A 27,378-nucleotide genomic window follows, 5' to 3' on the forward strand; every position below is an offset into this window, starting at 1 on the left:
GTATGTGTCAGTGTCCGAATTCGGGCCCCGTCTGTGTCCACACCCGCATGCGTGCGGTGGCTTTCACGGGGACCCCCGGCCCGCCCTTGCAGGATGGAACCGTGCACTTTGCCCTCCCAGCCCTTCACGTTCTGCAATGGCCGTTTGCAGTTTTGCCACAGAGTCTGAGGTCTTATTACCCTCGGTGGGCAGCTGGAGAATGCAGTTTTTGTTGTACAGAATACCTGCGGGCGTTTGCACGCCACGGCAGCCCCGCCAGACGCTGCTGCCGGGGCTCCCGAGCCGAGCGCGAGCCGGTGTCAGGGCTCTGGGGCTCGCGCCCAGCACAGCCGTTGAGGCTAATGAATTGTTGCCAAACGGCTACTATGACAGCCAGTTACCACGTGGACTTCCATCAGAAACCGTGCGATGATTGCGGAAGGACCGGATCTTATTTTGGGTAACTACCTCGCGATCCATTTAAGATTTGGGAGGGGGTGAATTGTTTTGCTTTATTTTTTGACAAAAAGCGAGACTAACTCTTCCCACTCATGAATCTGCTGCAGGTCTAGACTTACAGGTGGCAAGGTGAGGTGACTAGGAGCCCCTGAGGTCTCAGGCTGCCGGAAGGTGGCCCAACGATGGAACCAGATGGACGGGTTTGAATTCTGATCGTTTATTGCTCAATCTTAACCCTGATTTCTTCTTTTTTAAAGAATTGCTCAATTGTGTTTATACAAAGGGCAGGTGGATTTGGGAGACACTGATGTATTTTCAACTTAATCAGATGGCCACTCCAAGTTAGCTGCTGTCGCAGACATTTTTTTATTTTTAGAGCAAATCAGCACATTCTCTGGCGTGGGTAGCCGGTCAGTGCTGTATTCTCTGTGTTCATGACCATGGACAAAAGCCATCTGCTTCCAGCTGGCCGGACCAGAAATCCCCTTCCCCTTCCCAAGCTCAGGGATCAGTAATTCTCCAGTCCTCTGTCACTACAGCACCTGCCAAGAACTGGTCATTTCTCCATTTGACAAGACATCATGCTGGCCCAGTGGGATGGTGGCGGCACTAGGCCAATTTGGATGTGGCAGACAGGAGTTGCAACCAATCTGGATACCTGGCTAAGACCCGTGCATATTGTATACCCCTTGAAATGTCAGAGGTCTGCCACCTCAATGACATTTCTAGGAGTCCAATGTCCAAGACATGTGGACATGTGGTTTCCAATGCTATTGCATTCCAAGCTATTGCACCTGTTCCCTCTGGCCACTGAGAACAATGCACCGAGCCTAATGGATCTCCATGGACCCATGTGTGTGTGTGGACCCATGTGTGTGTGTGCTTCTTGGACTCATTTTCTGAATGACCCTAAAGGCGGCCAGTTTTGAGTGGGCCAGAACAAGAGAAGGATCTGGAACAGGTTTGGGCTGCAGACCAGCCGCTCTGCACTTAGGCCCTTTGACTCATCAGATTGAATGGTGTCCAAAGTGCCTGGGGCACATCACAGTCTTTCCTTTTCACCAGGAAGTTTTCCAGCTGCCCTGCCTTCCTGGAATCTCCCCCCAAATTAAGGGATGGTGGCCCACTCCCTTCCTCAAGCTCCAAGCCATCAGCCTCCTTTGGTCCTCACTGGAATTGCATTTGTTTATCTCACAGAGCCTTCTGCCCTCCCCACAAGGCAGGCGAAAGGACGGAGAAGGGCCGGCAGGGGTCAGCGCTCCAGGGAAAGGCCCCACCTGGCTACGGTTTGGCCCAGGGGGGCAGTGTGGCCTGCACCTGGACGCAGCCTCTCCTCTGGCTCCCAGCAGTGGCAGTTTGGCAGACAGAGCTCTGAGGGCCAAGGAGGTACGGGATCTGTGTTTGCATTTCCCCGGGGTTGGGAGACTGTCCTGGAGGGCAGCCCGGGTCCTGCGGTCGTCTCACCGGCAAGTGTCTGCCTGGGTCACCAGCCTGTCTCCCACATCAGCATCCTGGGCCCCAGAGTGCTTGGAACCTTTGCCCTCTACCTAAAGTGTTGTCAGTGTGTCTTGGCCATGGGAAACTCTTTGTGTCACACACAACGTGTGTTTCTCAAGTGTTTTTTCCTCTTTCTTTGCTTTTTCAGGTTCATTGGAGTTTTTTCCTGGGAAACCTTGGACAAAGATTTCTTCCTGTAGATTTGAACTTGAACTTCCTGCAGAAGCTCCCAGTAGTCTCCTGCCAGCAGTGGACCTTGCCGTGGAAAGAGGCGAGGGTCTCGCCTTAGGGCAAAATCTCTGGGTCTAGCCCCTATCTGGGCTGCCAGGATTTCCTGTGGACACCCGCCGGCCTCCAGCACCCCTGCTGACACTGTTGGTTGACGGGAGGTGCAGGGACACACTGGGGTCTTCCTGGTGGTGGCTCCTCACAGGTACTCTCCACGGGGTGCGGCCCAGAGGTACTGGGGCAGGAGCACTGGCAGACTGTGGCTGAAGCAGAAGCCATGGGGCCACACAGGCGTGGTTAGGCTGCCTTTGCCGTTCTGCACCGAGGCCTGGCCAAGGCCGGCTCTCTCATGTAGTGAGGAATTCCTGCTCTGATTTGAGCTGCTGGAGAGGTCCCTGTTGGCGGCAGGGGACAGGAGGTGCGGGTGGTGTCTTTTTTCCCCCGCAGGCAGGCTAGGTAGGGCCTGGCAGCCTGCTTGTGCTGTCCCCTGAGCCACCTCCGGCTGTGTGGCTCCTCTGAGTATGCTCCGAGTGGCCGTCGCCGTAAGGACAGGTCTGAGAGTGGCAGAGACCCTTGCTGTATTGGTGGGGGGCGGTGTGGGTGAAGGCTCAGGCTTCAAGGTGGTGGGGTCACCCTCCAGCTCGGATCTCTTACAAGCCAGGAGCATATCTATGTAGCCATCGCTTCCTTGGGTTTCTGGCCCGTCAGGGAGTCCTGGGTCCCTCCTTCCGTGTGTAAGCCACGGGCACCCCGAAATTCAGTTTGCCGAAATTCAGTCCTCGTAGTCAGCAGCTCCACACAGAGCGCTAGTTCCTCATGTTTGGGACCCACAAGAATCCACAGAGCCTTCACAGTTTACCCCAGAAGTCCTCTCTTGCTGGACTTAAGGATGAGGAATTTCTCAAGCAGATGTTCACATACCGCTGACCAGGAGGCAGCATGATGGGTTCTACTCAGTCCCCGCTCTTCGAGCTCCCCGAGCTTCCATCCTTCAGAAGGCAGGAATCCGTCAGCTGCCTACAGGATGACATCCAGACTCCATACGCCCACCAGGTTGTACTTTTGACCATGGACGAGTTCTGGGGGCAGCAGGAGAGGGGCTACCGCAGACGGTATGTGGCGTGTTGTAAAAGGTCACTTGGCCACTGAAGTCCCAGGATGCCATCTTGATTCTCATGCCAACATCCAAGAGCGGGTTTCCTGACTTTAAGTCTCTATGGACAATACTGCGCTGGTGACAGCTGGCATAACAGACAGTACCTGATGGCATCAGCCTTCGGCCTCTTCTCTTCCCCACTGGCAGCCACTAGGGAGCTCAAACACCTCCTTTCCACCAGCGCCCTTTCCAGCAAGACCAAGAATTTTCTCAGGCTCTGCCACTTGAAATATTTCAGTCTGTTGGGTTGATCCACGCCTCCATGATTCCTCCAGAGGCTGGAGGTGTTGAGTGTCATCGGTGATCTTCATGGCTGACACCTTGCGGGTCAGGATGTGCTGGACCAACTTCACCATGGCTGAGCCACCCTTGCCAGTGGTCTTGAGGAGAACTTTGTGGATCTGAGTCTCTCCTCAGCAGAGACAGCCAGAGGCCCCAAAGCATGTTGGATATGCTACTGTGCTTGGAGCTCAAGGTGTCCTAAGGTTAGCTTACATTTGGGAAAAGCTGCTGAGAAGTTTGGTCCCAATCAGTTCAAAGTTCACCTCATGAAATTTATGACAGAATCAAAACACAGTGCCAGACAAGAATAAATAAATACTAACAAACTAGAGAGACATGAATAGGAGGAAGGAAAAAAAAAAAGAGAATTTTAGAATGAAAAAGATAAAAAAATGAGGGAAAGAAAAAGGAAATTAATAACCAACAGACTAAAACCAGGGGGGAAACAGTTAATTTTGGCACAGTCCCTCAGGTCATTGAAAAGCTTCCTGAGCTATAAGGGTCAATGGCCTAGGGCCAACCTGGAAATTTCTTTGGTTCTTGGAATTCCAAAACAATAGCTCAGTGTGAGATCCTAGGAAGAAAGGGATCTATCAAGGCTGGGGGATAATCCACACTGATTTTCTGATATTTTTTTTTTTTTTTTTTTTTTTGGTCTCAAAAATCCCTTAGTCTTTTATAAACAAAGGACCCCAAAGAGCTTTTTGTTTATGTGGGTTATAGCAAATAATGTTTGCCTTATTAGAAGTTAAAACCTATAGGAGGATACTTCGGTGGCCTTTTCTAAGTTTGAAAATCGGCCATAACTTTTGACTTTTGAAGAGCTGTAATGTCTGTAAGGTTTTATAGGCGAGATAAACACAACACCAGGCGAAGTGGGTGCAAGGCAAGGTTTATTAAAGGCACTTTCTGGTGAAGTTTCAGGGCTCAGGAGAAGGGGAGCTAAGAAAGTTGCGCCGGGAGGAGATGGGCACCCTCGGGGTGAGGTTCCACGACTCTGGAAAGCAGAGTGGGGGAAGTCGCGCTGGGAGGGAGTTGATGGAGACGTCACCTGGGCATACATCCTTTTGGCAGGAGAGTCAAGGGTTAAGGCGGGGGTGGGGGGGGGTAGGCTAGAAGACGGAGGAGGCGAGATCCTGCGGGGGTTCTGGCGGTGAGACCCCGTGGTTGTCATTTCCATTGCTCTTCCTCCACTCCGGGAGCCTCCGGAGCCACCGGTCATTTCTATTGTTCCTCCTGCACTCCTGGAGCACACTGACCCAACAATGTCTACACTTAAAATTTCAACTCCTTTTTCTTTAAAGAAGGATTGGTCTCAAAATGATGCCACAACCTATTTGGCTTGTGCAACTACGTGATATTATTCTGTTGCATAGCACACAATAAAGTACATTACTAATATCTATAAAGCTGATGGGAAGCTGGTTGTCCTATTTTCATTTCTTATAGTTTTGCCCGGTCTCTTTGGGATAAAACATTCCCACCTCATAGCTCTCCACAAGCTCCTATTTCTGGAACATTCAGAGAACATTCATAGAGCTTCTTCCACATCCCATTCAAGCCTTTGCTAAAACACCACATGGTTAGTCCCTCAGTCTACCTATTGGATCTTACAACATCCTTTGAATGTCTTATCTGCCACTCCTATCCAAAACTGTATAACAGAAGTTCTCAAATACACAAGTAAAAGTAGAAAGGCCCTTCCACAGGAATTTTATCCAACATCAAAAATCAACATTTTTGCAATCTATAAATATTTCAGTCTGCATCTTGAAGTAATTACATTTTAGAAAGAGAGACAACCACGCCATGATTGGCCGTAATAAACTAACAGTATCATAGGCCCAGCAGGCTTCTGCTGCGCTGCTCTGCTAAATCTATCACACACCAGTCTACATCCAAACTCCCCTGTTGTCTCAAAGATGTCTTGTTACAGTCAACACATTTGACTAAAAGTCCAAATAAGATACACACATTGCTTTGTAACTTTTCCTTAGTGATATTAGTATTCAAAACATTTTACGTATTTGCTCCCATTAGAATATCCGCTTCATATAGAGATTTTGGTTTTTGTACCTTCAGTGCCTGGAGTGGTTCCTCACATGCATTCAATAAATGTTTCGGGAAGGAAGGAAAGAAGGAAGCTTCCCTTCCTTTTTCCTTCCTTCCTTCCTTCCTTCCAAGACTTGTTAAAATTTAGTGAATTTTAATCAATAAAAATAATTAACATAAAATGTGGCTAATATACTTGAATTACAAAACACATCTCCAGGATTGGACCTCATAAAGGGTATCCTTTTTTCTTGGATTTCTAGCATAACCCTGGGGTCACTCGGCTCTCCTTTCCCCTTCGTTCTCTCTCAGCCAGCTCAGACCTAGGAGTTGGGAGGTTTTTTGTAGCTGGGAACATTTTAGCCTCTTAGGCCTCTACTGACCCAGGAGCGGCTCCCTTCCTGGGGCAGCTAGGGATCTTGGTGATCAGGAATCTCACCGGGTTGACTTTAATTGTGGGGGAATGTTCCAGTCTTTCAGTCAAGGACTGCAGTTTCTCAGCTACCTAATGTGCCAGGCAGAGCGGGGGAAATCACAGGGCTCCCACACCCTGCCTCCACTGGTAGGAGCATTTGCAGAGAGCGAGCATATGCCGAAATCAGAAAAGGAAGAGGACAGGGTCACAGAATGGCTAAGAGCTTGTGCTTAGCCAAGTCAAAGACAATATGCAAGTTTCAACTCTCCTGGGGGATATTGGTGAGGATTTCTTGGCTTCCTTAAGCCTCAGTTTTCTCACCTATAAAATGGTGATCATAACCATACCTGCCTTTGAGGCAGGGCCATCCCTGGGCTGCGCGGGCTCTAGGCAAACATTTGTGTGGGTCCCCTGTCCATACAAACAAACTGGGTCTTTGCAAACAGGTAGGCTGGGACCAGTCTGGCAGCCCCATCCCACACTGTCCCTCCAGAGAAAAGCTGCTCTGGGTAGCCCTTTGAGAAGGGCTCTGGCCTTGCTCACCAGGCCCCGCTTCTGGAACCCCGGGACGACCCCACAGATGCAAGTTAACAGAGGTCCTTCCTCAGTGGGCCCTACGCCTTGTGTAAAGGAACTGCCTGTGGACCAGTCCCACATGCTGGCAAGGGACCTAGAAAAGTGTGAGTAAACTGCTTCAGAAAAGCCTGGGTTCCCTGAGATGGGGGGCAGGATGTGGGCCCTTCACCAGCCTGTACCTCCTCCTATCTGCTCCTGGTGCAGCTCGCACCCCCAGAACACCGCAGCTTCCCCCTCTCCTGTGCGCAGGGGCTGGCAAGAGAAGCTGAGTGGTCCTTCGCTGGCTTTTGAAGGAGGAGATCAGGTGACCTCTGCCGGGACAATTTACTTTCTTTCCAGCTTTCCTGAGATATAATTGGCACAGAACATTGTGTAACTTTGGATGCAGCCAGATGACTTGATACAGGGAAACGGTTGCTACAATAAGTTTAATTAGCAGATCCCTCCCCATATGTAATCACCATTTTATTGTTGTTCTGGTGAGATCATTAAAGCTCTACTCTCAAAGTGACCTTCAGGGATACAACCCAGGATTAACTATAGTCACACACCCTGGCACTTCTTTAATCCTACAACTCAAAGTCTGTGCTCTTGGACCACATCTCCCCATTTCCCACGCCCCTTAGCTCCCCGCTCTCTGGCTCCACGTTGGATGTTTATAGACTTCACATAAAAGAGAGGTTGGACAGTATTTGTCTTTCTCTGACTTCCTTCACTTAGCCCAAAGCCTTCAAAGTCCATCCATGTTGTCACAAGTTACAGAAATTCCTTCTTCCTTGTGGCTAAGGAATATCACTCTTATTTATCCACTCATCCAGCAGGTTTTTTCCGTGCCTTGGCTATCTTGAATAATGTTGCAATGAACATGGGGATGCAGGTACCTCTTTGGAACAATAGCTTTATCTCCTTCAGATATATACTCGGAAGTGGGACCGCTGGGTCACAATGTTGCGGAAAATCCGAGGTGACCGAGGAAACCGAGACGGCACACAGAGTGATGGGAGAACACAGCTTTATTAACGCTAGCGGGCTCAGTGGGGTCCTTCCCAAAGACTGAGCACCTGACAGGGTTAGGAGTGAGTTTTTATGGTTACAGGCAATGGGGGATGGTAGCGGGTGTTTTCTCTCGGTCTCTCAAGGCCAGGGCAGTTTCCTAGTCTCTCAAGGCCAAATGGCCCTTTCACACGGCAAATAATCTGTCTCCCGAGAGTGCTAAATCATCTCTGGGGGCTGTTTCTCTTTCTTTTCTTATTCAAACAGGACGGGCATCTGGTCTTTTTCTTCTGTCTCAGCAGGAGAAATGACTTGTTCTTAGTCAAAGGGGATGGCTATTGCTCCTTTTCTTGGCCTTCCGCAGGAGCAAAGGGGAGCCTGGGATGGAAAGGGGCTGGAGCCGGGAGTCTCCACCTCAGCATGGCAGTTCTTTTATTCATTCATTCATTCATTCATTCACTCATTCATTTTTGAGTAATCTCTACTGCCAAGGTGGAGCTTGAACTCAGGACCCTGAGATCATGAGTTACATGCTCTACCAACTGAGCCAGCCAGGCACCCCAAGCAGTTCCCCGTAATGTTTTGAGGTGCCCCCATAGTGTTTCCATAGTGGTTGCACCAGCTTATATTCTCACCAACAGCGCACCAGCATTCCCTTTTTCCTTCACATCCCCACCAGCATCTGTTCTCACTTTTCTACAAGAGCAATTTTAGCAGCTGCGAGGTGACCTCTTGTTGTGGTTTTGATTCGTATTTCCCTGATGATGAGTGATGCTGAACACCTTTCCATGTCCTTGCTGACTGCCTGTACATCTTTTTTTGGAAAAATGTCTATTCATGTCCCCTACCCAATTTTTAAAAAATTTTTAATAAAATTTTTAAAAAAATTTTAATAAAAAATTATTTTGCTATTAAGTTGAATGAGTTCTTTATATATTTTGGATATATGGCTTGCAAATATTTTGACCCTTGCCATAGGCTGCCTCTTATTGTTCCCTTCGCCATGCAGGAGCATCTTAGCTTGACGTACTCCCACTTGCTGATTTTGGCTCTTTGCCCATGCTTTGGATCTTAAACCCAAAAAGTCATTGCCAAAACCCACGTCAAGAGCTTTTTCTAGAAAGGCAATTTTAACAGACCTTAGAGGGCTGGAGGGAGCTTGCAGGCTTCCCTACTAGGGGTCTAGCTAGGCTTAGTGACCAACTCTCAGAAGCCAGTTCTCAGTGATGGGTCTACCTGCATCCTCCCCAGAGGCCTTTCTACATCCTCTTCAGAAGTGAGTGCTCTGGGAAGACAAACACAAAAACAAAACCCATATTTTTCTTTTGTGTTTCTTATTTGAAAAAGAATATACTGAAAATTGAGAAAATACTGAAACCCATAAATTAAAAAAACAAAAATACATACATTGCATGTTATGTAAATAAGCTTGTGCCCCTCCTTGGGTGGAGATTTTAGCGTTATAGGGAGGTAGAGACAACTGCTCACTCCACCGTCCATCTGTGCAGGCATGAGTCTGGGTTTAAGCTCACACCGGTTAGGGTGCTCCGGGCGACTGGAGCTCTTACTCTGGACAATTTTTACTGCTTGAGGGATGGTTTCGGTTTCATCTTGGGACGTTATGGCCCTTAGCAAAGTGTCAACATCGTCAAGGTAGCTGAGTTCTTAGAGGAAAGTCATTCTGTTTCAAGGACTTGTCAGTGGGCAGTAGGCAGTAAGGAAATTTAAGTTTTTCCCTTTTTCCTTTGCTTCATATATATAAATATAATATATTATATTATATTATATTATATTATATTATATTATATTATATTATATTATATATTACATCATGTTTATACTTGCCTGGAAGTTAGTACCCTGGCTGGAATGGTAATAAGACCCAGAAACTTGATGCCCTCTCTTTACTCGTGTCCTTACACAAAGTCATCGGTTGGACACAGGACAGCCACCTAAGTCACCAGCACAGCTGCCAATCTTAAGACTCCTGTGGGAGCTTTCCTCCTTGTTGGTCTCATATGAGCCCCTCAACATCTCTGGTCTAGGAGCTTCTGGCCAGGAGACCTTGAGTGGGAGCCAGCAGAAAGCAGTACTGAGCTGACTCACTCGGTGAGTCAGAGTCCCCTCAGGGATGGCTTGTGTTTCCTCCAGCAGCCTGGATCCTATTAAGAGGAAGCTCTTAGGTCCAGTTCCTGGTTTAGAGCCCTGAAGGCCTGGATGTCAGGTACCTTTGTCTATTTGCCCATGTTTCCTGCAGAGGAGATCTAACTGATAGATTCTACTGAGGCCACGCAGTGTTACAGGACCTCAATCCTTTCCTAAACTTTGTATTCTGAATTGTCTCCAGTGAATTAAAAGGCATTCCAAGGACAGGTCCTTGGGCACTGAAAGAGAGAAAAAGTCCATTTGCACTTCTGATTTAGTGCAAAGAAACTAAGGTATTTTGGTCTGTGGGAAAACACGCTTTGTGCTTTAGATGATTCATAAATTTGCAATCTAAAGAATTCCCACGTGACAACTCAGAATTGGTTACTACTTAGTTTTCACTGGAGACTAGGGTTTCTAAGAGCTAAAATTCTGCTAAATGTACTTAAGACTGATAAGAATAAGGGAAGCAACTCTGTACTTGTACAACAGGTGTAAGGAATGGGAATACGTTTTTGCTGAAGGTAAAAGAAAGTAATTTTTTCCTAAATGAGACTGACTGTCTGGAAAGAAACAGCTGGGGACAAAATCTGAATGCAAAAGAAAGTCGTAGAAGGTCTGTGAAGGGAAATCTTTGGGAAGGAATTTTATGTGTGGTCAGGAAGGACTAAGGTTGAGATGAACGGATTTCTTTTTTTTAGACTTTATTTTTATTTATTTGAGAGAGAGAGCGCGCACAAGTGATGGGGAGGAACAGGCAGAGGGAGAGGGAGAAGCAGATTCCCCACTGAACTGGGAGCCCAATGCAGGACTCGATCCCAGGACCCTGAGATCATGATGTGAGCTGAAGGCAGATGCCTAACCCACTGAGGCACCTAGGTGCCCCGAAATGAATGGATTTTTAAAAGTACACTGGTATTCTCCTTTCTCTCTGTTAAAAAGACAAATGCAAAGAGAGGATATTATGCTAAGCAAAATAAGTCAGTCAGAGAAGGACAAATATCCTATCGTGTGTTTCCCCAGGTGAACATAGGGGAAGGGAATGAAAAATAAGATGAAAACAGAGATGGAGACAAATCATAAGAGACTGCTCACTCTAGGAAACAAACTGAGGGTTGCTGCAGGGGAGGTGGGTGGGGATGGTGTAACCCGGTGACGGGCATTAAGGAGGGCATGTGATGGATGAGCACTGGGTGTTGCATGCAAATGATGAGTCACTAATAATACACTATATGTTAATTAAACTGAATTTAATTTAAAAAACCCCTCTAACTGCAACATGTAAAGTCTCTGTTATGATTTTCATTATCTTCAAGCATGTGTGATGGCACTGCCAGCTCAGGTCAGAATGTGACCTTCTTATCCCAGAGTGTAACTGTGTAGAGAATGTTAATCTGCAAAGGGCAGTTTTTGAGAATAGAGATGCTGGATGGGGCTCAGACAAGGTAGGGTAAGAGGAGTGGGGCTGCTAGAGCACATCATTTAAGGAGACACTCACACTTAAGGTCATACAAGTGCAGGCGCAATGTGTAGAGATCAAGTGCCTCCTTAAATTTTATTCCATAGGTCCTCACTCACCTCCTCTTCCCCTGTTCTGGTTCTGGAGCCAGACCACAGGACTGAAGCTAAGCTCTGGCTGCTAGCTTGCTTGGGAGTAAGAGGTCTTATGCAAAGTATTTAATCTCTTTTAGCCTGTTTCCTGATCTCTACAAAGGGGATAATCACAATATATATGATAAAGCTGTTTCAGAGAGAAAACACAATGGTATATGCAGAAGAACTAAAATAACTCCTAGCCCATGGCTAAGGATCAATAAATGTTAGCTATCTTTGCTTTTATTTGTATTACATTCAAATATTAAAGGTATTTACACATGGTTGAAACTCAATAAATACTGAGTTAATGAATGAAGAGAAATGGATGGATAGAGGGATGGATGGACAGATGGACAGATGGACAGAAAAAAAATGTATTCCAAGTTCGGTTTTCCTGATTTTTCCCTCAGCTTTTGAGAAAAGTACAGACCCAACAGAGGGAACAATTGTTGATCAGTTACTGGTGATCATTTGTAAATGCCCGCGATCGGGTTTGGCGCTGGGACTGGGCAGGCCCCAGGGGTGCCATCCTCATCCCGGTGAAGTTCAAACCTCCGCCTGGTGTACCATTGTTCTTACGTAACAGTCGCTTCCCACTCTCCTTATGGGAACAGGGCTCCCCCTTATGGTTTTGTTTTGTTTTTAAGAGTCCCAGTCTCTGAATTACAAAGATCACTCCAACACACAGAGCGCTGCATCCATGTGGGGACAGGACATAGCACACTGATGGTTTGAGGATCTGTCATCCAACCCTGCCTCTTTCCTTCAGTTCCCCTCTCCTCGTTCGGAATAAGTCTTTGTGTGAATCTCTTGGTTCTAGGCCAAGAGTCTCAGAGAGACCAGCAAGACGATGACAGCAGGACAAAGAGTGATTCTTTCCAGAGCGAGGGTGATTGTATTTTCTCACTTCCAACAATGTCCTATCCAGGCGGGAAGAGAAAGAAGAGGGGACAAGACTCGTGCCCTCCTTATATAAAATTTCTGAAAAGCAAATTTTCACGCTGGGCTGACTCCAAAACTAAAGTCCAAAACAAGAATAGCTGGGATTGATCACTGTGTCCAGGAGGTCCACAGACAATACTGAAGGAATCAATTTCTCTCTGCTTGGGTGTGTCAGGGAGGTGTGGAGGGTGCCCAATGAATGGCCATGCATTAATAAAATGCAATTCCCATTTATCAGCAGCTGACAATTTGCCAGGCACCATCCTTGGGGTTTTTTGGGGTTTATTTCATTTAAGCCTTATACAAATGAATACTTGAAGAATCAGAGGCAAAGAAAGGTTGAGTAACTTTCCCAAAGACACACAGCTAGAGTGTTGCCCTATTTTACTTCAGGGCTAGAGAACTAGACAAATGCATTATGTTAGGTTGGAATATTAGCTCCAAAAATAAAAGTATAGACAGGCTCCAAATAGGTCTTGATGCTCTGAAAAAGAAAGACATCTCACAAAATATAATTGAGTTGTGAAAAATATAAAGTCTTAAGATAGTTTAAAAAAAGTAATACTAGAAGCACATAGAATATATATTACTGTTACAGACACACAAATTATATAGATGTAGAATATGACATGTGATAGAATATATCACTTTTACTACTATGCAGAAAATATATTATGATAATATAAATACTAACAATATATTGATATAGTTTTATTGTATTATATTTATGTTATATTTAAATATTGCTATAATATTAGTGTATTTACACATATGTATTATATTGCATAATATAAAATATTAATTTTACATTTCATATATAATATCATTTAAAAGAATATATAAATATGCCCTAAATAGAAGTATAATAAATAAAATATATTCTTTTTTTAAAATTTAATTTAAAAAATTTTTAAAAGATTTTATTTATTTATTTGACAGGCAGAGATTACAAGTAGGCAGAGAGGCAGGCAGAGAGAGAGAGGAAGAAGCAGGCTCCCTGCTGAGTAGAGAGCCCGATGTGGGGCTCGATCCCAGGACTCTGGGATCATGACCTGAGCTGAAGGCAGAGGCTTTAACCCACTGAGCCACCCAGGCGCCCCAATAAAATATATTCTTAAAGAATATATAATGGAAACAGAATGGAAAAGATTTTTATCGACAATTGCTTTACTGCAGCTCATATGCAGATACACTTAAGAACATGGCTTGTGTGAAGGATCAGCTGGTATGAAGATGATAGGTCCCAGAAAAATGTCCTGACATTTTGGCTGCATTACCAGAAGTAGAGCAGTTAAAAAAAAGGAGGGGAGATGAGAATTGTTCAAACCTCGCAGGTCATGAGAGTCTGTTTGGTATGATGTGTTCATCTGAAACTCCAGATTTTAGGGATGAACAGAAACCTGGCTGTCCCACCTTCTCCCTTCTGCTTAGTTTGGTGAGAGTCTGCTCATCGGTGAATAGTCGAAAGAGCCTATTCCATAGAAGAGGATGGATGTAGGGTATGGGGAGGCCCTAGGCAGCCATGAGGTTGGGGGACAGTTCTGGAAAACATCTGGGAATTAACTTTCTGAGTGGCAGGTGGTGGAACCCAGGGCAAAATGACAGCGAAGGAGGCTCGCATCTTCAAGAAGGATTTCAGATTTCCAGATGCAGATTTTCAGATGCCATTTCCAGATGGCAAAAACCAAAGTCCTGCCATGACCCTGGGTTGGAGACCAGAAATTCTAGCCAAACCACAAAGAACGAGAGAGACGACCAACAGAGAAATCCCTCCATTTCCTGAGAAATATCTTGGAGCTGAATCTTAACCAATAATACCTTAAATTATTTTGGCCTTGAAACTTCAGAAGAAGCATGAAGAAAGAGTACAGAGGTCATTAATAGAGGCCTTGATGCAAACTCCATACTTTCTAGTGCAGGCAAAGCTTGACACAGAACAGAAAATCTGGAAAAAGCTCTGAATTACTTATAGAAGGTTTATGAATTTTTACCAAAAACAGCCTACCTGGTTTTCCAGACCTAAAACTACTCTAGGGAAAAAGCCAAACAAGTTCAAAACGCAAAAGCCTATAGGAATGAATACACTGTACAAGCTCTAAGGTGTGCTATCAATTTTTTTTTCCAATAAGGTATTTTACTGTTATTTTTTCCTTCCTTTTTTATTGAGATATAATTGACAACCCTGTTTAAGTTATATAGCCTACCGACTTGACATTCCTACATATTGTGAAATTGTTATCACATTAACATTCATCACCTCACAAAAACTTTTGTTACAAAACATTTTTCTTCCTTGTGATGAGAACTTTTAGCACCTACTCTCTTGGCAACATTCACATGTACCACACTGCGTTGTTATCTGTGGTCATGTGGTATATTACATCCCCAGTACTCATTTATCTGATAACCGGCAGCTTGCACATATGACCACCCAACTCCCCAAGACTCCTGTCTCTCTGGCAACCACAAATTTGATCCCTTATTCTATGAGTTTGGTTGTTTTTTTTTTTTTTTTAATATTTCACATATAAGTGAAGTCATACAGTATGTGTCTTTCTCTTAGTTCACTTAGCATAATGGCAACATTTCTGTTTTCATGACTGAATAATATTCCATTATACATACACGACATTTTTTTTTCTTATTCATCCATCTACGGACACTTAGGTTACTTCCATGTCTTGGCTGTTGTAAGTAATGCTCTTCAACAGAGTGGCTTCCTTTCCTTCAGATATATACTGGGAAGTGGAATTGCCAGATCACGTGGTAGTTTCAAATTCTTAAGGAAACTCCATGTTGTTTCCGATAGTGGTCCAAATTCTTTAAAGGCAGCTGCTGAGTCCAATGAGAATATCTGCTGCCTACTGACACCTGGCTCATAGGTACATGGAGACAGTGAAGTGTGGAAAAGCAAGAGGCTACTTCCAGAGAGAATTAAGAAAGGAGTGAACTCCTACAAGAAAATAGTTGGTACATCTGCAACATAGCAGCTTCCAACCACAAGAAGTAAACTCTGAAGACAGGCCATGTCCTATGCACCAGGCCAACCAGCTGCCCTGGGGCTCACTGAAGAGGCTGGAGAAGACGGAAGAAGTTAGCCCACGGAGAAAAGCGTGTTCTAATGGTAGCAACTTTCCTCTAAGCAAATCTGGACATGGCATGCAGTAAATATAAAACATTCCCCTGGATCTTTACTCATCCATGAGGCAGCATAATTGGGCAAATTATGGGGTCTTTCATGAATATAGGGACTAGAAGAAGAGGAGTTTGGAGAGAAAGATAAATTCCATTTTAGACTTACTGAGTTCACTTATAATAGGGGTCAGCAATTTTTTTTCCGCAGAGGGCCAGATTGTAGATAATTCTCACTCTAGCCCTTGCGGGCCACAAATGGTCTCTGTCATATTTTTCTGTGTGTGCATATGTATGTGTGTGTTTACAACCCTAAAATTGTAAAAAAAAAAAAATTTTTTTTTAAGCATTCTTAACTTGAGGACTATACATAAATAAGCAGAGGAATGGATTTGGCTCACAAGGCTGAAGTTTCCTAACTCTTAACTCAGGATTATCCCAGATAAAGATGGCCAGTAACCTATTGAAAGAATTTCTCGACTCTGAGCAAAAGATTCTCAGACAGACTGACAGAGAGAGAGAAAGATGACAGATGGGTAGATAAATAATCAGATAGAGAGATAACGGACCCACCCAGGTGCCCCCAATTTTCAATTTTTTGAGGAAGCTTCATACTGTTTTCCATAATGGCTGAACCAACTTGTGCTCCTGTCAGCAGTGTATAAATGAACCATGTAGTTGAGATCTTTAGTTCAAGAACCATGTAGTTGAGATCTTTAGATCAAGAGACTCCTTGCTCATAGGCCCCAAAATTAAACAAGTGAGGTCCTTGAGTCAGACAGATCTGGACTAGCCTCCCTGGGCATGACCCATAAGCAGGCTGAGTGTTCTCTTATTCATCTGCTAAATGGCCATCTCTCACGTGGGGGTCAAACGGAGTAAATCAGATGAGTCCTACAAAGTGCTGAGCAGAGCTTCACCGTCAGTATTAGTCAGTGGTCTGACCGTGGCCATGGCTTCCTGAAGACACATGGGCGCAGTGGTCAGTGCGATTTCTAGTTCTCTGACTGCTACAGGTCGCGTCCTCCCTCCAGGAAATTTTCCTCCATCTTGAACATCCTCACATATGCTTTCTCAAAAACATTTTGTCCCAGTTGAGTTTCCAGTCGGAAAGATCAAAGCTCTCCTTGGTCATGTCTCCTTTTCCCCCAACAGGAAACCAGCATGGCTGAAAGCCAGTTGCACTTGCCAGGATACATTCCATTCAGATGTGCAAGCACAGAGAGGTACCCCTCGTTAGCAACACTGTGCTTCTCTTCCTCAGGCTGCCCCTTGCTCCAAAAGCCAGTACTTAAGGTGGGAGTTTTTAATGGAAAGGAATATGAGCTTTACACTCTTGGCTAGCCACCTGGAGAGAAGGTGGTAGGTGGACTCTTGTCCAAAGGTCAACTCCAAGGTGTCTGCCTGGCCCAGAGATTTTTAAAGGGGTTAGGGCAGTGAATTCATTAAGGGCGTGCTGTGGTCTGTAACAGCTACGGATGTTATCATGGTGCTCAGAAGTTGTGCAAGAGATCTGGTTCCTTGGTGCCCAGTAGGTGGTGCAGGAGAGTTCAGTGAGGTGCAGAAAATACTCTGCTCCTTCTCTCCAGAACGCCTGATCTTTGGAAATGGCAAGAAAGGTTTAGTTAATCAATCACGTGGGCTTAAAGACTACTAGGCTGCCCAGGGGGACAAGGCAGCTTCCAGCTCAGGCAGATTTCGGAGCAGCAAATCAGCCCTTCCAGAACACTGCAGGACAGCTGGGCAGCCCAAAGCCTCCCACCATGAGGTAAAAGGTTTTATCTTGCATTGATCTCTTGAAATTGTGTCTGGTGTCTTTGAAAAATGTCAAGACAAAATTTTCTATAAGTGCTAGATTTCAGCGCCGGCTTAAATATTTAATATACCTTACATCTAGATAATAATCATTGCAGGTATTTTAAATTTTGCAGCACTTTTCAGACACACACAGGCTTTCTCCCCAGTAGAAGCTTTTAAAAGAAATCCTAGCCAGGACGTGGCCAGAGGCTGGAGGAGGGAAGAAAAGGCACTGGAGGCATTGGGGAAGGGGGAGGGGCAAGTTTACTTCATTCCATTTCAGGCAAATTTTCATCAGCTCAGGATGCCAACCTGGCAGAAATATTCTTACAAGCTTTTGTCTTCCTGTTTTCCATTTGAAAGGAAAAGTCAGGAGCTTGGGGCTATTTAATCAGAATTTTTAAGGGAAGCGTACTCTTTATAAGCTCAGCATTGGATGCCTGACTAAAGGATGGGCTGGATTGAACTATTCTTTTCCAAAGAACTGCAGTCAGGCACTAAACCAGAATTCACATCCCTGAGGTTCCCCAGAGCCTTCAGAGAAATTGGGCTCCATCATTCCCAGTACCCACACTTTCCTTTTCTGTTTTGTTTTTAATCTTCAATGACCTTTAAAACCCAAACGAACAAAAACCAACTAGGCTCATGAAGGTCTTTTTTCAAGATAAAGATACTATGAGCACACTAAAGAACTTTGGAAAAATCCGAGCTAAGGGGGAAAATGCCGTCGTCTCTTATATAACCAACCAGAAATAAACTATTTCAACATTGGAGATATATATATATATATATACACATACATACATATATGTGTGTGTGTGTGTGTGTGTACACATATATATATGTATGTATATACACACACACACACACACACACATACACATACATACACACACACTTCAGTAAATAGATTTGGGGAGAAATCTTTTCAAAGTTGAAAGTATAGATTCCATATATAGATTCCATACAGTTTCATCTTATATTTTCACTTAACATCATATTGTGAGTGTCATCAGTAAAATCTTTCAATGATTTTCGAGGGCTTCAATAATGCTGCAAAATATGGATGTATCATTATTTCTTCCTTCCTTCTTTCCCTTTGTTCTTTCTTCCCTCTCTCTTTCCCCTCTTCGATTCCTCCCTCCTTCCCTCCTTCCTTCCGGATTCCTTACTTTATAATCAAACTTATGCATTCACAACACTTAAATAGTCAACATCATCTACAAGGTTAGCGAAACAGCAGCCATCACCCCCAACCATATTTCCCATTCCCCAGAGGTAACCAGTAATTCTTTCAGTGACTATTGTGCTATTTATAACCATATACTTAAATAATATGCTTGTATTGGAAGTTCTTGATTTTTAAATTTTAGCCATTATCTGTTTCCACCACAGCATCCCTTCCCCAACACACACACACACTCACACTTACACACCTTCTCCCCTACATCCTCCCCTCCCAATATCATTTTGTGACGTTGGCTGGATCAATATTTAGAATTTGGATTATTACAATCCCATAAACCCTATTCACAGCTGAGGCTTGTCTTGTTCTATCTACCATGAACTTTCTTTTTTGTATTTTGTTTCATTTTTTTCTGAAGCTAAAGGAAACAACAAACAAAAGTGGTTTTCTTTTCTTTTCTTTTGTTCATTTGTTTCTTTTTCTTCTGTTTCTAAGCACTTATCACCATCTCAGCCCCAAGCCTCTAGTTTAGTTGAACAAAGCTCCTCTCCGTATTTTCAAACCTGAGGCAGGCTGCCATTGTTGTGTTTCGGTGGTGATCACTCACAGGACCTTTGAGCTACTCCTGTCCACACTGGCTGTTCTCCAGGTTGGTGGGGGAAGTATGGAACATTTCCTTCTCCCCTGCATCTTATGTAAGAGCCTCTCTTGCAGCTCATCTGTTTTTTAAATCTTACTTCTTTATTTACTACCTGGGCTTACTCTTAATTTTGAGGGGGCATCTCCTCTCAGCTTCCTGAGCAAGTGTCTGTAACATAAATTTTTTATTTAAGTGTATGAAAGGGTCTTCACTCTTTCCTTGCATTTTAAATGATTATGTGGTTATGTTAAGAACTCTAAATTTAAAATTCTCTTTCCACAGTTTTTGGAAGGCATTTCTCCATTGTCTTCTCGCTTTTCTCATCGTTGTTCAGATGTTCAACAGCATTTGGATTCTTGTTGTGTTATATAAATTGTTTTCCCTTGGGGAACTATAGAATTTGCTCAGTAGTGTTCTAAAAGCTTATCGTCACATACTTGGTAAGAGTTTTTTTTTTTTTTTTTTTTTTAAATAAAGCTTTATTCCTCAAAATGTACATTTGGTAGGACATGTTCAAGCATCTTCACCAGCGCCTGGGACACCTCCACTTTCGGTGTTTCTGGTGTAAACGACTTGAGCTCTGACTTTGAGACCAGTTTAATCTCAGTCTTTGACCAAGGAGCTCCCGAAGGGCTGTCCTGGCGGAGGAATCCTGAGTCTCTCAGAGACAGCTACTGGAGGTCTAAGTTTATCATGAGAACTTCCGCACAGACTTGTCATAGGTCACTTTGTCAAATGACACTGGGTTATTGAGCTTGTTCCGAGCTTTGCCTTTGCACCACTTGTTTCTGGCCTCACCCCCAGGTCTGTGCCCCGGATCTTTGTCTTTCTTGGCCAGCTTCCCAGGATCTTTCTTCTTCTCATCCTCGGGTGGCATCGCAAAGCTCGGGGAGCAACTGCTCCCCCTGTAGCCTCATTAAGATGTCTGACGAAAGGGGCTAAAGTTTCTTTTTACCACGCGGAAATTTACAGCCTTCCATCCAGGGGAAACTCTGCCACATTCTTCTAGAATGTTCTTTCTCCCTTTCCTTTCCCTTGTTCCCTCTAGAATTCATATTATTCAGATGTTGGTCCTCCAAGTCTGTCCCTTTAATTTTTTTTCCTTACCATTTGTCCTTTCAATCATAAGCTTTTGAGTTTTTCCACCCAATTTAATTGTTTTAATTTCCAAGACTTCTTCCATGTTCTTTAAATGTTTGGGAGTTTTTCCAAGCATTTTCTTTTATTCCATGGATGCAGCGTCTTCTCCCGTATCTCTATTTATCAATGACCCTTTATTTGTTCTGTTCTTGTTGTTTTAAGTCTTCTGCTCCCTTCGGGACACTTTTACCACCTGCCTCTTCGCGCCACTGTCCTGCAGGTGGGAGGCTTTCCTAAAATGTCTGGGGATTCCCTGATGCCCGTTCATGACTGTGAGAGAAACGCTCAAGAGCCCGTCGGGAGCCTGGAGCTCCTGCAAGGGGCGTCCTTACATGGGGACCCCACCACGCCACGGGACAAGGAACTCCTGATGTCGGTGACCTGGACGTCCTCCGCTTCCTCCGCAACAGGCGACTCGTCCCTTGCCCGGAAGAAGTAAGCCTGGCGGCGGCATTTTTAGAACTAACTCGGGAAGACGTGGTCTCAACATTCCACACGCAAACTTTATGTAATTCTTTGGTTGGCGGTGCCTGTAACCGCGGCCCAGGACCGACCCTCTCACCCTCTGCACAGGGCCCTCCTTCAGCCTTCTGTGCACGGACTGGAGCCAGAGTCTGTAGGAACAGCTTTTTTTTTTTTTTTTTTTTTTTTTTCTTTAAATTTTAAAGATTTTATTTATTTATCTGACAGAGAGATCACAAGTAGGCAGAGAGGCAGGCAGAGAGAGAGGAGGAAGCAGGCTCCCCGCTGAGCAGAGAGCCCGATGCGGGACTCGATCCCAAGACCCTGAGATCATGACCCGAGCAGAAAGCAGAGGCTGTAACCCACTGAGCCACCCAGGCGCCCTGGGACAGCTTCTTCTTAAGCTGACTTTTTATCAGTCTTCCTGCTGAGACAGAGCGGGGACTGGACTGGGGGTCCCCTCCATCCTGACCGGAACCCCGGGGCTCCCTGACAGCGAAGCCATGCCGCGGAGTAACACACCTTGCGGGAACTCAGGAGGAAGGAGCTTACCAAACGGGCCTCCACCACGAAGACTGGCGAAGACAGAACCAAACCAGTCTGCTCCGAGGTGGACCCCAGCGCTGACCCTTTGACAAGCTGTGTCCCACGTTGTAACATAAAAATCGCGCCCCACCATGGAGATTTAATGAGCCGAGGGGACCCACGAGGCAGGGTCTGTCTATTGCGCCTGCGCACGGAACTTCCGGTCTCTGCTCCATCCCTACCCCCTGTACCCCCCACACCAGCCCCCCAGTCCTTAGAGGTCACTTCTTTCCTCAGTCTCTTTAAAATCTTTCCCTGACGTTTGTTCCGGGAGCCAGCATGAAGGACCCTTTCCTGTGTGGTGTTCGCCTTGTGCTCGAGCATAAGCCCCCAGTAAGACCTGCCTGGAGCTTCCAGTTTGGCTTCTGGTCATTTTCTATTGCGGGGGAACCCAGGGACCCCAGTTCGTGTTTTCTCTCTCTCTCTCTCTCTCTCTCTCACACACACACACACACACACACACACACACACACACACACACACACTTATGCAGCACATTGGTGCTGCTAACTCCTGAGCCTTTGGGAATTCTGCATTATCAATGGGTTGTTTCTTGGGTGGGTCCCCCCTGCTGGCAGAATTAGCTCTCCCATGTTCCCGTGTTTGATAAAAGCAATCCCCACTCGCCTAGTTGTGCCAGGGTTTCCAAGATCTTGCTGTCTTTGTGTTCCCTTTCCTTCAGGGTTAGAAGCCTTCATAAACCATGTCATCCTAGTAGGATCTGAGGAGGGAGCTACAACAGTCTCATGTATTCCATGGGGAGTCTCATGATACCTTCAAATATGTTTTTCCACCATCACCTACAGTTTTAAGCAGTTGTAACTCATCCTGTGATAAACATCCCTCATTCACAGACTTGTGTGGCAATCAGGGTGCAGCACAGAAGCAGACAGCAGGAGATATACAGGAAGAGACATGATGTAAGGAATCGGCCGAGGTGATGATGAGGGCTGCCATCACTGGCCGAATTTCTGCATCAGGAAGCCTCAGCACTATCTCCCGAGCCTTTTGACTGGTTAAGCCAGGCCCACCCTAGTTATGTAAAATAATCTTTCTTATTTAAAATTAAATGCTTGTGGACTTTATCACGTCTCCAAGATACCTTCACAGCAACATTTAGGTTCATGTTTGAGCGGATAACCATGCACGATAATCTAGCCAAGTGGACACATCTATAGGCCGTCACAACCTCTGACTGAATGTCTGGTTTTCTATACATTCTTAACATACAAATCTTTATGTCAAGAGCTCCTTGTATGTTTTGCCACAGTTCCCTGCAAGTTCTATGTCAAAATGTGTTCCAAACCTTCATGTACAAGTAAAAGTGCCCAGCTGTGATTTTTTCAAAATCTTTTTCTGTAACCAAAGTTTTAATGGCACTGAAATGTTATTGATTTAATTTGCATTTCTTTGATCAGTGACTTTTTTTTAATATGTGTATTGGTGAATTTTGAACTACCTGCTCGTCTAAGTATCTTCTGAAATACAAATACTAAAAGAGCCTTTTAGGTATTAAATTAGGTATTAATTAATTAATACCTAATTAATAATTAAATTAGGTATTAGGTATTGCCATGCTTATAATTTTTTAATTTCTGTTTTCTAGTTTGCCCTTTGATTTTTGTGAATAGCTTTTGCATGTGGGCTCTTTGTGTGCTGTGTCTTTGTGCTCCAGATGTCCCTTTGTCTCTGTAAGGAACCAGACTACTGTCTTTGTGATCACTGAGCAAATCGAAAGGGTGGTGGACCGCAGCATCAGGGAGCATCCACCCAGGTAGAGGGTGGAGGGCATTGGAGCTGTTCTAGTTCGTGAATCTGCCCAAAGAGCCAGCTCAGCAAAGGAAGAGATGGTAACACAGGTGGGGCCACACTTGTTGGCCCCACGTCAGAAGGGCCAAAAGCCTGTCGTGGGTCAACCTGAATAAATTAACACTCTGTGCACACTCCATCCCTAGGAAAGGACCCCTGAGGGATATCTGTTCACATCCAGCCCCAAATGATTCCCCTCTCATTTCTTGGTGTCCTAAGCCCAGCATTTCTTCTTAGTTTCCCTGAATATTGTGGTGGATCAGAAGCCCAGGCTCACACCCTGGTGTCCATGCTCAAGAAAGGAAACAAAAAACCAACCTCACTAAATATTATTACTCACTTACCACCATTCTCCAACAATTTCTACAGAGAAATTTCCTTCCGTTGCAGCTGGAGCTCCAGAATGCCTGTGCCCGTCCTTCTCTAAGACCGGTGGACTTGGGGTGTCGCTGGGTAATAAATTTCCTCCACTCCCCCTTTCTTTCTGGGCTATCCCATCGTTTCCATCCCTTTGGGGGTCTATCACAAGATACCACAGACTGGGTAGCTTATAAACAACAGAAATTCGTTTCTCACAATTCTGGATCAGAGCGCCAGCATTGTTTGGGCCTTCTCAGAAGTGGTCAAGTAGCCACGCCCTAAATCTGTTGCTTTGTCCATCCGCTCATTCACATCTCCAAATGTCTGCTCTTCTTCCCCAGTGAAATCACCAAACATTCCCTGGAGAATAGCTTACTACAACGGAAATGCCATTTTACCTGGAATTTATATGATGAAGAAAGTTCCTTAGATGACTTGGAGAACAGAGTGCGTGACCAGGTACAGTTTCTAAACAAAGAATTCAAAGCAATCATGTACAATCTGTTTGCCTATGTTAAACACCTCCGAGGCCAGAACAAGTCAGCTCTGGAATATTTACAGCAAGCAGAAGAGTTTATCCTGCACACACAGGCCCGCCAAGGCAAAATCCGAAGTCTGGTCACCTGGGGAAACTATGCCTGGGTCTATTATCACATGGGCAGGCTTCCAGAAGCTCAGGCTTACATTGACAAGGTAGGACATCTTTGCAAGAAGTTTGCGAGCTCCTACAGAATTGAATGTCCCGAGATTGACTGTGAAAAAGGATGGGCCCTTTTAAAATGGGGAGAAAAGTATTATGAACGGGCAAAGGTGTGTTTTGAGAAGGCTTTGCAAAAGAAACCCACCAATCCGGAATTCTCCCTGGGACTGGCCATCACACTCTACCGTCTGGGTGACAAAGCACCAACAGAGAACACCGTTCGCCTTCTGAGGCAGGCCATCCAGCTGAATCCTGACAACCAGTATGTTCACGTTCTCCTGGCTTTGACTCTCCAGAAGACCCAGAAACAAGCTGAAGGAGATAAGCTAGTCGAAGAGGCCTTGAAGAAAACGCCATGCCCCACGGATGTACTCTGCAGTGCAGCCAAGTATTACCGAAATAAAGGTACTCTAGACACGGCTATTGAATTACTTAAAAAGGCTTTAGAATCAGTACCAAACAATGTCTTTCAACATCTGCAGATCGGATGCTGCTACAGAGCCAAAATCAGGCAGATACAGAGGTCACGGGGGTACACCACAAAGGAGAAGGAAGCAGAGCTGCGAGAGATGACAAGACACGCACTGAATCACTTTAAGAGGGTTGTCGAGTTGAATGTTAACCTTCCCCGTGCCTGCTCTGACCTTGCCTGCCTCTATGCCATCACTGGCCAGTATGATAAGGCAGAGTATTACTTCCAGAAAGAATTCAGTAAGGATCTGCCTCCTGCCGAGAGACAAGTGCTCCACCTGCGCTATGGAAACTTCCAGCAGTACCAGCGACTGCGGGATGACACTGCCATCCACCACTACCTGCAGGGTTTGAACATCAATGGGACAGTGACCGAAAAGGAAAAGCTGATTGTCAACATAAGAAAAATTGCCCACAAACGACTCTCTAAAAATGCCTCTGATGCCATGGGTTGGCAACTCTCCAGATTCATTCGTGAGCTGAATAGAAAGGGGCACCCATGGGACAGTGTGCCATCAGAGGCCAGCAGGGTTGTCCCCCCTGCCCTGCGGGCTGAGAAGGGCAGTGAGGAAAAGACCGCGGAAGCTGGTGAGACCCACCACCCAGAGAAGCAGAAGGCCCTAGAGAGAGCCTGTAACCAGTCCCGAGGGTTTCATATAGAGAAGAGCCAGAGAGAGAGCAAGAGAGAGGTGTAGGAGGCCTGGCGAGGTGGTCACGAAGGGGAGGGAAACAGGGACACAGAGAGACTGAGAAGCCACAACTGGCAGGAGCCGGGCCAGGTGGCTGGGCTGCTCATGTTGTTGTCTCTTTTTCTAGGTTTCCCCAAATTCTCTCAGCCAGACCTGGAAATGCAGAGTCATTTTTCCTCTGTCCTTCAGATATTTTGAGCAAAATCTCCTCTGAGGGCAAGCACTTGCTTTGGGACCGTGGGACTCTGTACCACCCAGCTCTCACCCCACGCCTTGCTCTCGGCCTGGGACACAGCGGGTACTCAACACCACTGATGGGAACAAGGGAAGACAGCAGCACTGGGGCCTGGTCCTCCTTCCTTGCTCCTGACACTCACAAATGAATTCCATACAAACCAAAGATTTAAATGTTTCAGAAACAGAAATCACATTTCTAGAGGAATTCTTGAGAGGGTTTTTCAGGTCACACAGTCTGGAAGCTGTAAGTATGAAACAAAACATAAAAGGGCAAAAGTATTAGGGAATTCAATCACACTATGAAACACGTTTCATAGAAGAGGGACCTCTGAAAAGTCAACCACACTATGAATTCAACCACACTATGAATTCTGGAATTCAGCCACACTATGAAACACGTTTCATAGAAGAGGGCCCTCTGGAAAGTCAAAAGATCAATGACAGACTTAAAAATACTGTTTCAGTATGTTACCAGATAACGGATTAACTTCCTTAATGCTGAAACAGTTCCTCTGGACAAATGGGCAGAGGTCAGGAAATCAAAATGGCTTAAAAAGGGGAAATGATTCTCAATGTCACTCTTATTAAGAGAAAGCAAACCAACACTATTAAGAGAGGTCATCTCAGGTCAACCAAAGAAACACCTTTTGGAAAAAGGTACTAAATAAGGATGTGGGTGAATAGGCTCCATCACACATCGCCGTTGAGATTATAAATCCTGTAGATGGAGGGCATTTGTTGATGGCAGGTAAACATTCATGAATCTTTGTCCCAGCAATTCCACTCATTAATCTATCTTGTATTTGCATATGCATGCAAAGACATGTATAAAGATACTCATGAAGTTTTGCTTATAGTAACAAAGGACTGACAACAACTCAAATGTCCATCACAAGGGGACTCATTAACTCAATTTTCATATTTCATGCTGAGAACAGCATGCAGCTAATGTAAAAAAAAAAAGGCCATTCTAACTATAAAAATATAGAACACTATCTCTGAGATATATTTAAAATTTTTTTTTAAGTGCAGAAGAGTGTATATGACATGCTAACATTGTTCAAAGGAAGAAAGGAAGGGTAGGAGGAGGAAAAAAAGCCTATCATATTATTTGCAGAATATTTGTGAAAAGGACGTAGCTCCTCTAGGGTAGTCTCCAGAGAAGAAATGGGTTGTCTGGGAGTCTATATGGAAGGAAGACTTAGATATTTCAACTGTATAGAATTTTAAATTTTGAATTTGATACCCAGAGCATATATCACATTGTCAAATAAAGTATGCAACAAGACAAATTCAAAACAACAGATGGTGACACAAGAGTGCTGTGCCCACCCCACTGGTGTCCATTCTGCAACTGGTTCTTGCTGGGTCCAACCCACACTAATAAACATTTGAAGATCTCTGCACCTAATCAACAAGTCTCTAGATTGCAGGTCTTTCTTTTTTTTTTTTTTTTTGATTGCAGGTCTTTCTTCATGCCTTCAACTTACATGCCACTACTCATCCATTCACCCCACCCCTAACATATACAGTGTGTCCTCTACTCTCTTCGCCAGTCCATAATGGTGTCCACCGCAACTGATCCTTGAAAGTGTAACCATGTCCTAGACCTTTGCTCTGACCTCTCTTCACCTGTCCCACCATCCATGTTCAGGAATTTGCTTTTTGTGCAACAAACTTCTCTTGAGCTCCCAAAGGCATCAAGGAATTTGATGAATGAGAATGCACCAAGATGAAGAGCACAACTCTTTAAGTTCTGCTGATGGCACATGCCCTGTAGTTGTCTCATTTCCCAATGAAGAGGGAAGAGCTTCATCATCCTGTGTGCTTCCAGGTTGTGGGCCTCCCCC

At 45.0% G+C, this 27,378-nt stretch overlaps 1 protein-coding gene across 2 annotated transcripts; it reads left to right on the top strand.

Annotated features, from left to right (window-relative positions):
* Positions 1-17,077: 17,077 nt before the first annotated feature.
* Positions 17,078-26,939, top strand: LOC309858157 (interferon-induced protein with tetratricopeptide repeats 2-like). Of its 2 annotated transcripts, XM_082750848.1 has the most exons (3): positions 17,078-17,220; positions 23,773-25,190; positions 25,419-26,939. In XM_082750848.1, the coding sequence occupies exons 1-3, from the start codon at positions 17,216-17,218 to the stop codon at positions 25,487-25,489; spliced, it is 1,494 nt and encodes a 497-aa protein (XP_082606974.1). In that variant the 5' UTR covers positions 17,078-17,215; the 3' UTR covers positions 25,490-26,939. The 2 variants fall into 2 exon arrangements, with proteins under 2 accessions (XP_082606974.1, XP_082606973.1); XM_082750847.1 differs by having other exon boundaries at positions 23,773-25,506.
* The last annotated feature ends 439 nt before the right edge of the window (positions 26,940-27,378 follow it).

This window comes from Mustela nivalis (assembly GCF_964662115.1).
Source record: "Mustela nivalis genome assembly, contig: HAP1_SCAFFOLD_1950, whole genome shotgun sequence".
In the NCBI taxonomy this organism is placed as follows: domain Eukaryota; kingdom Metazoa; phylum Chordata; class Mammalia; order Carnivora; family Mustelidae; genus Mustela; species Mustela nivalis.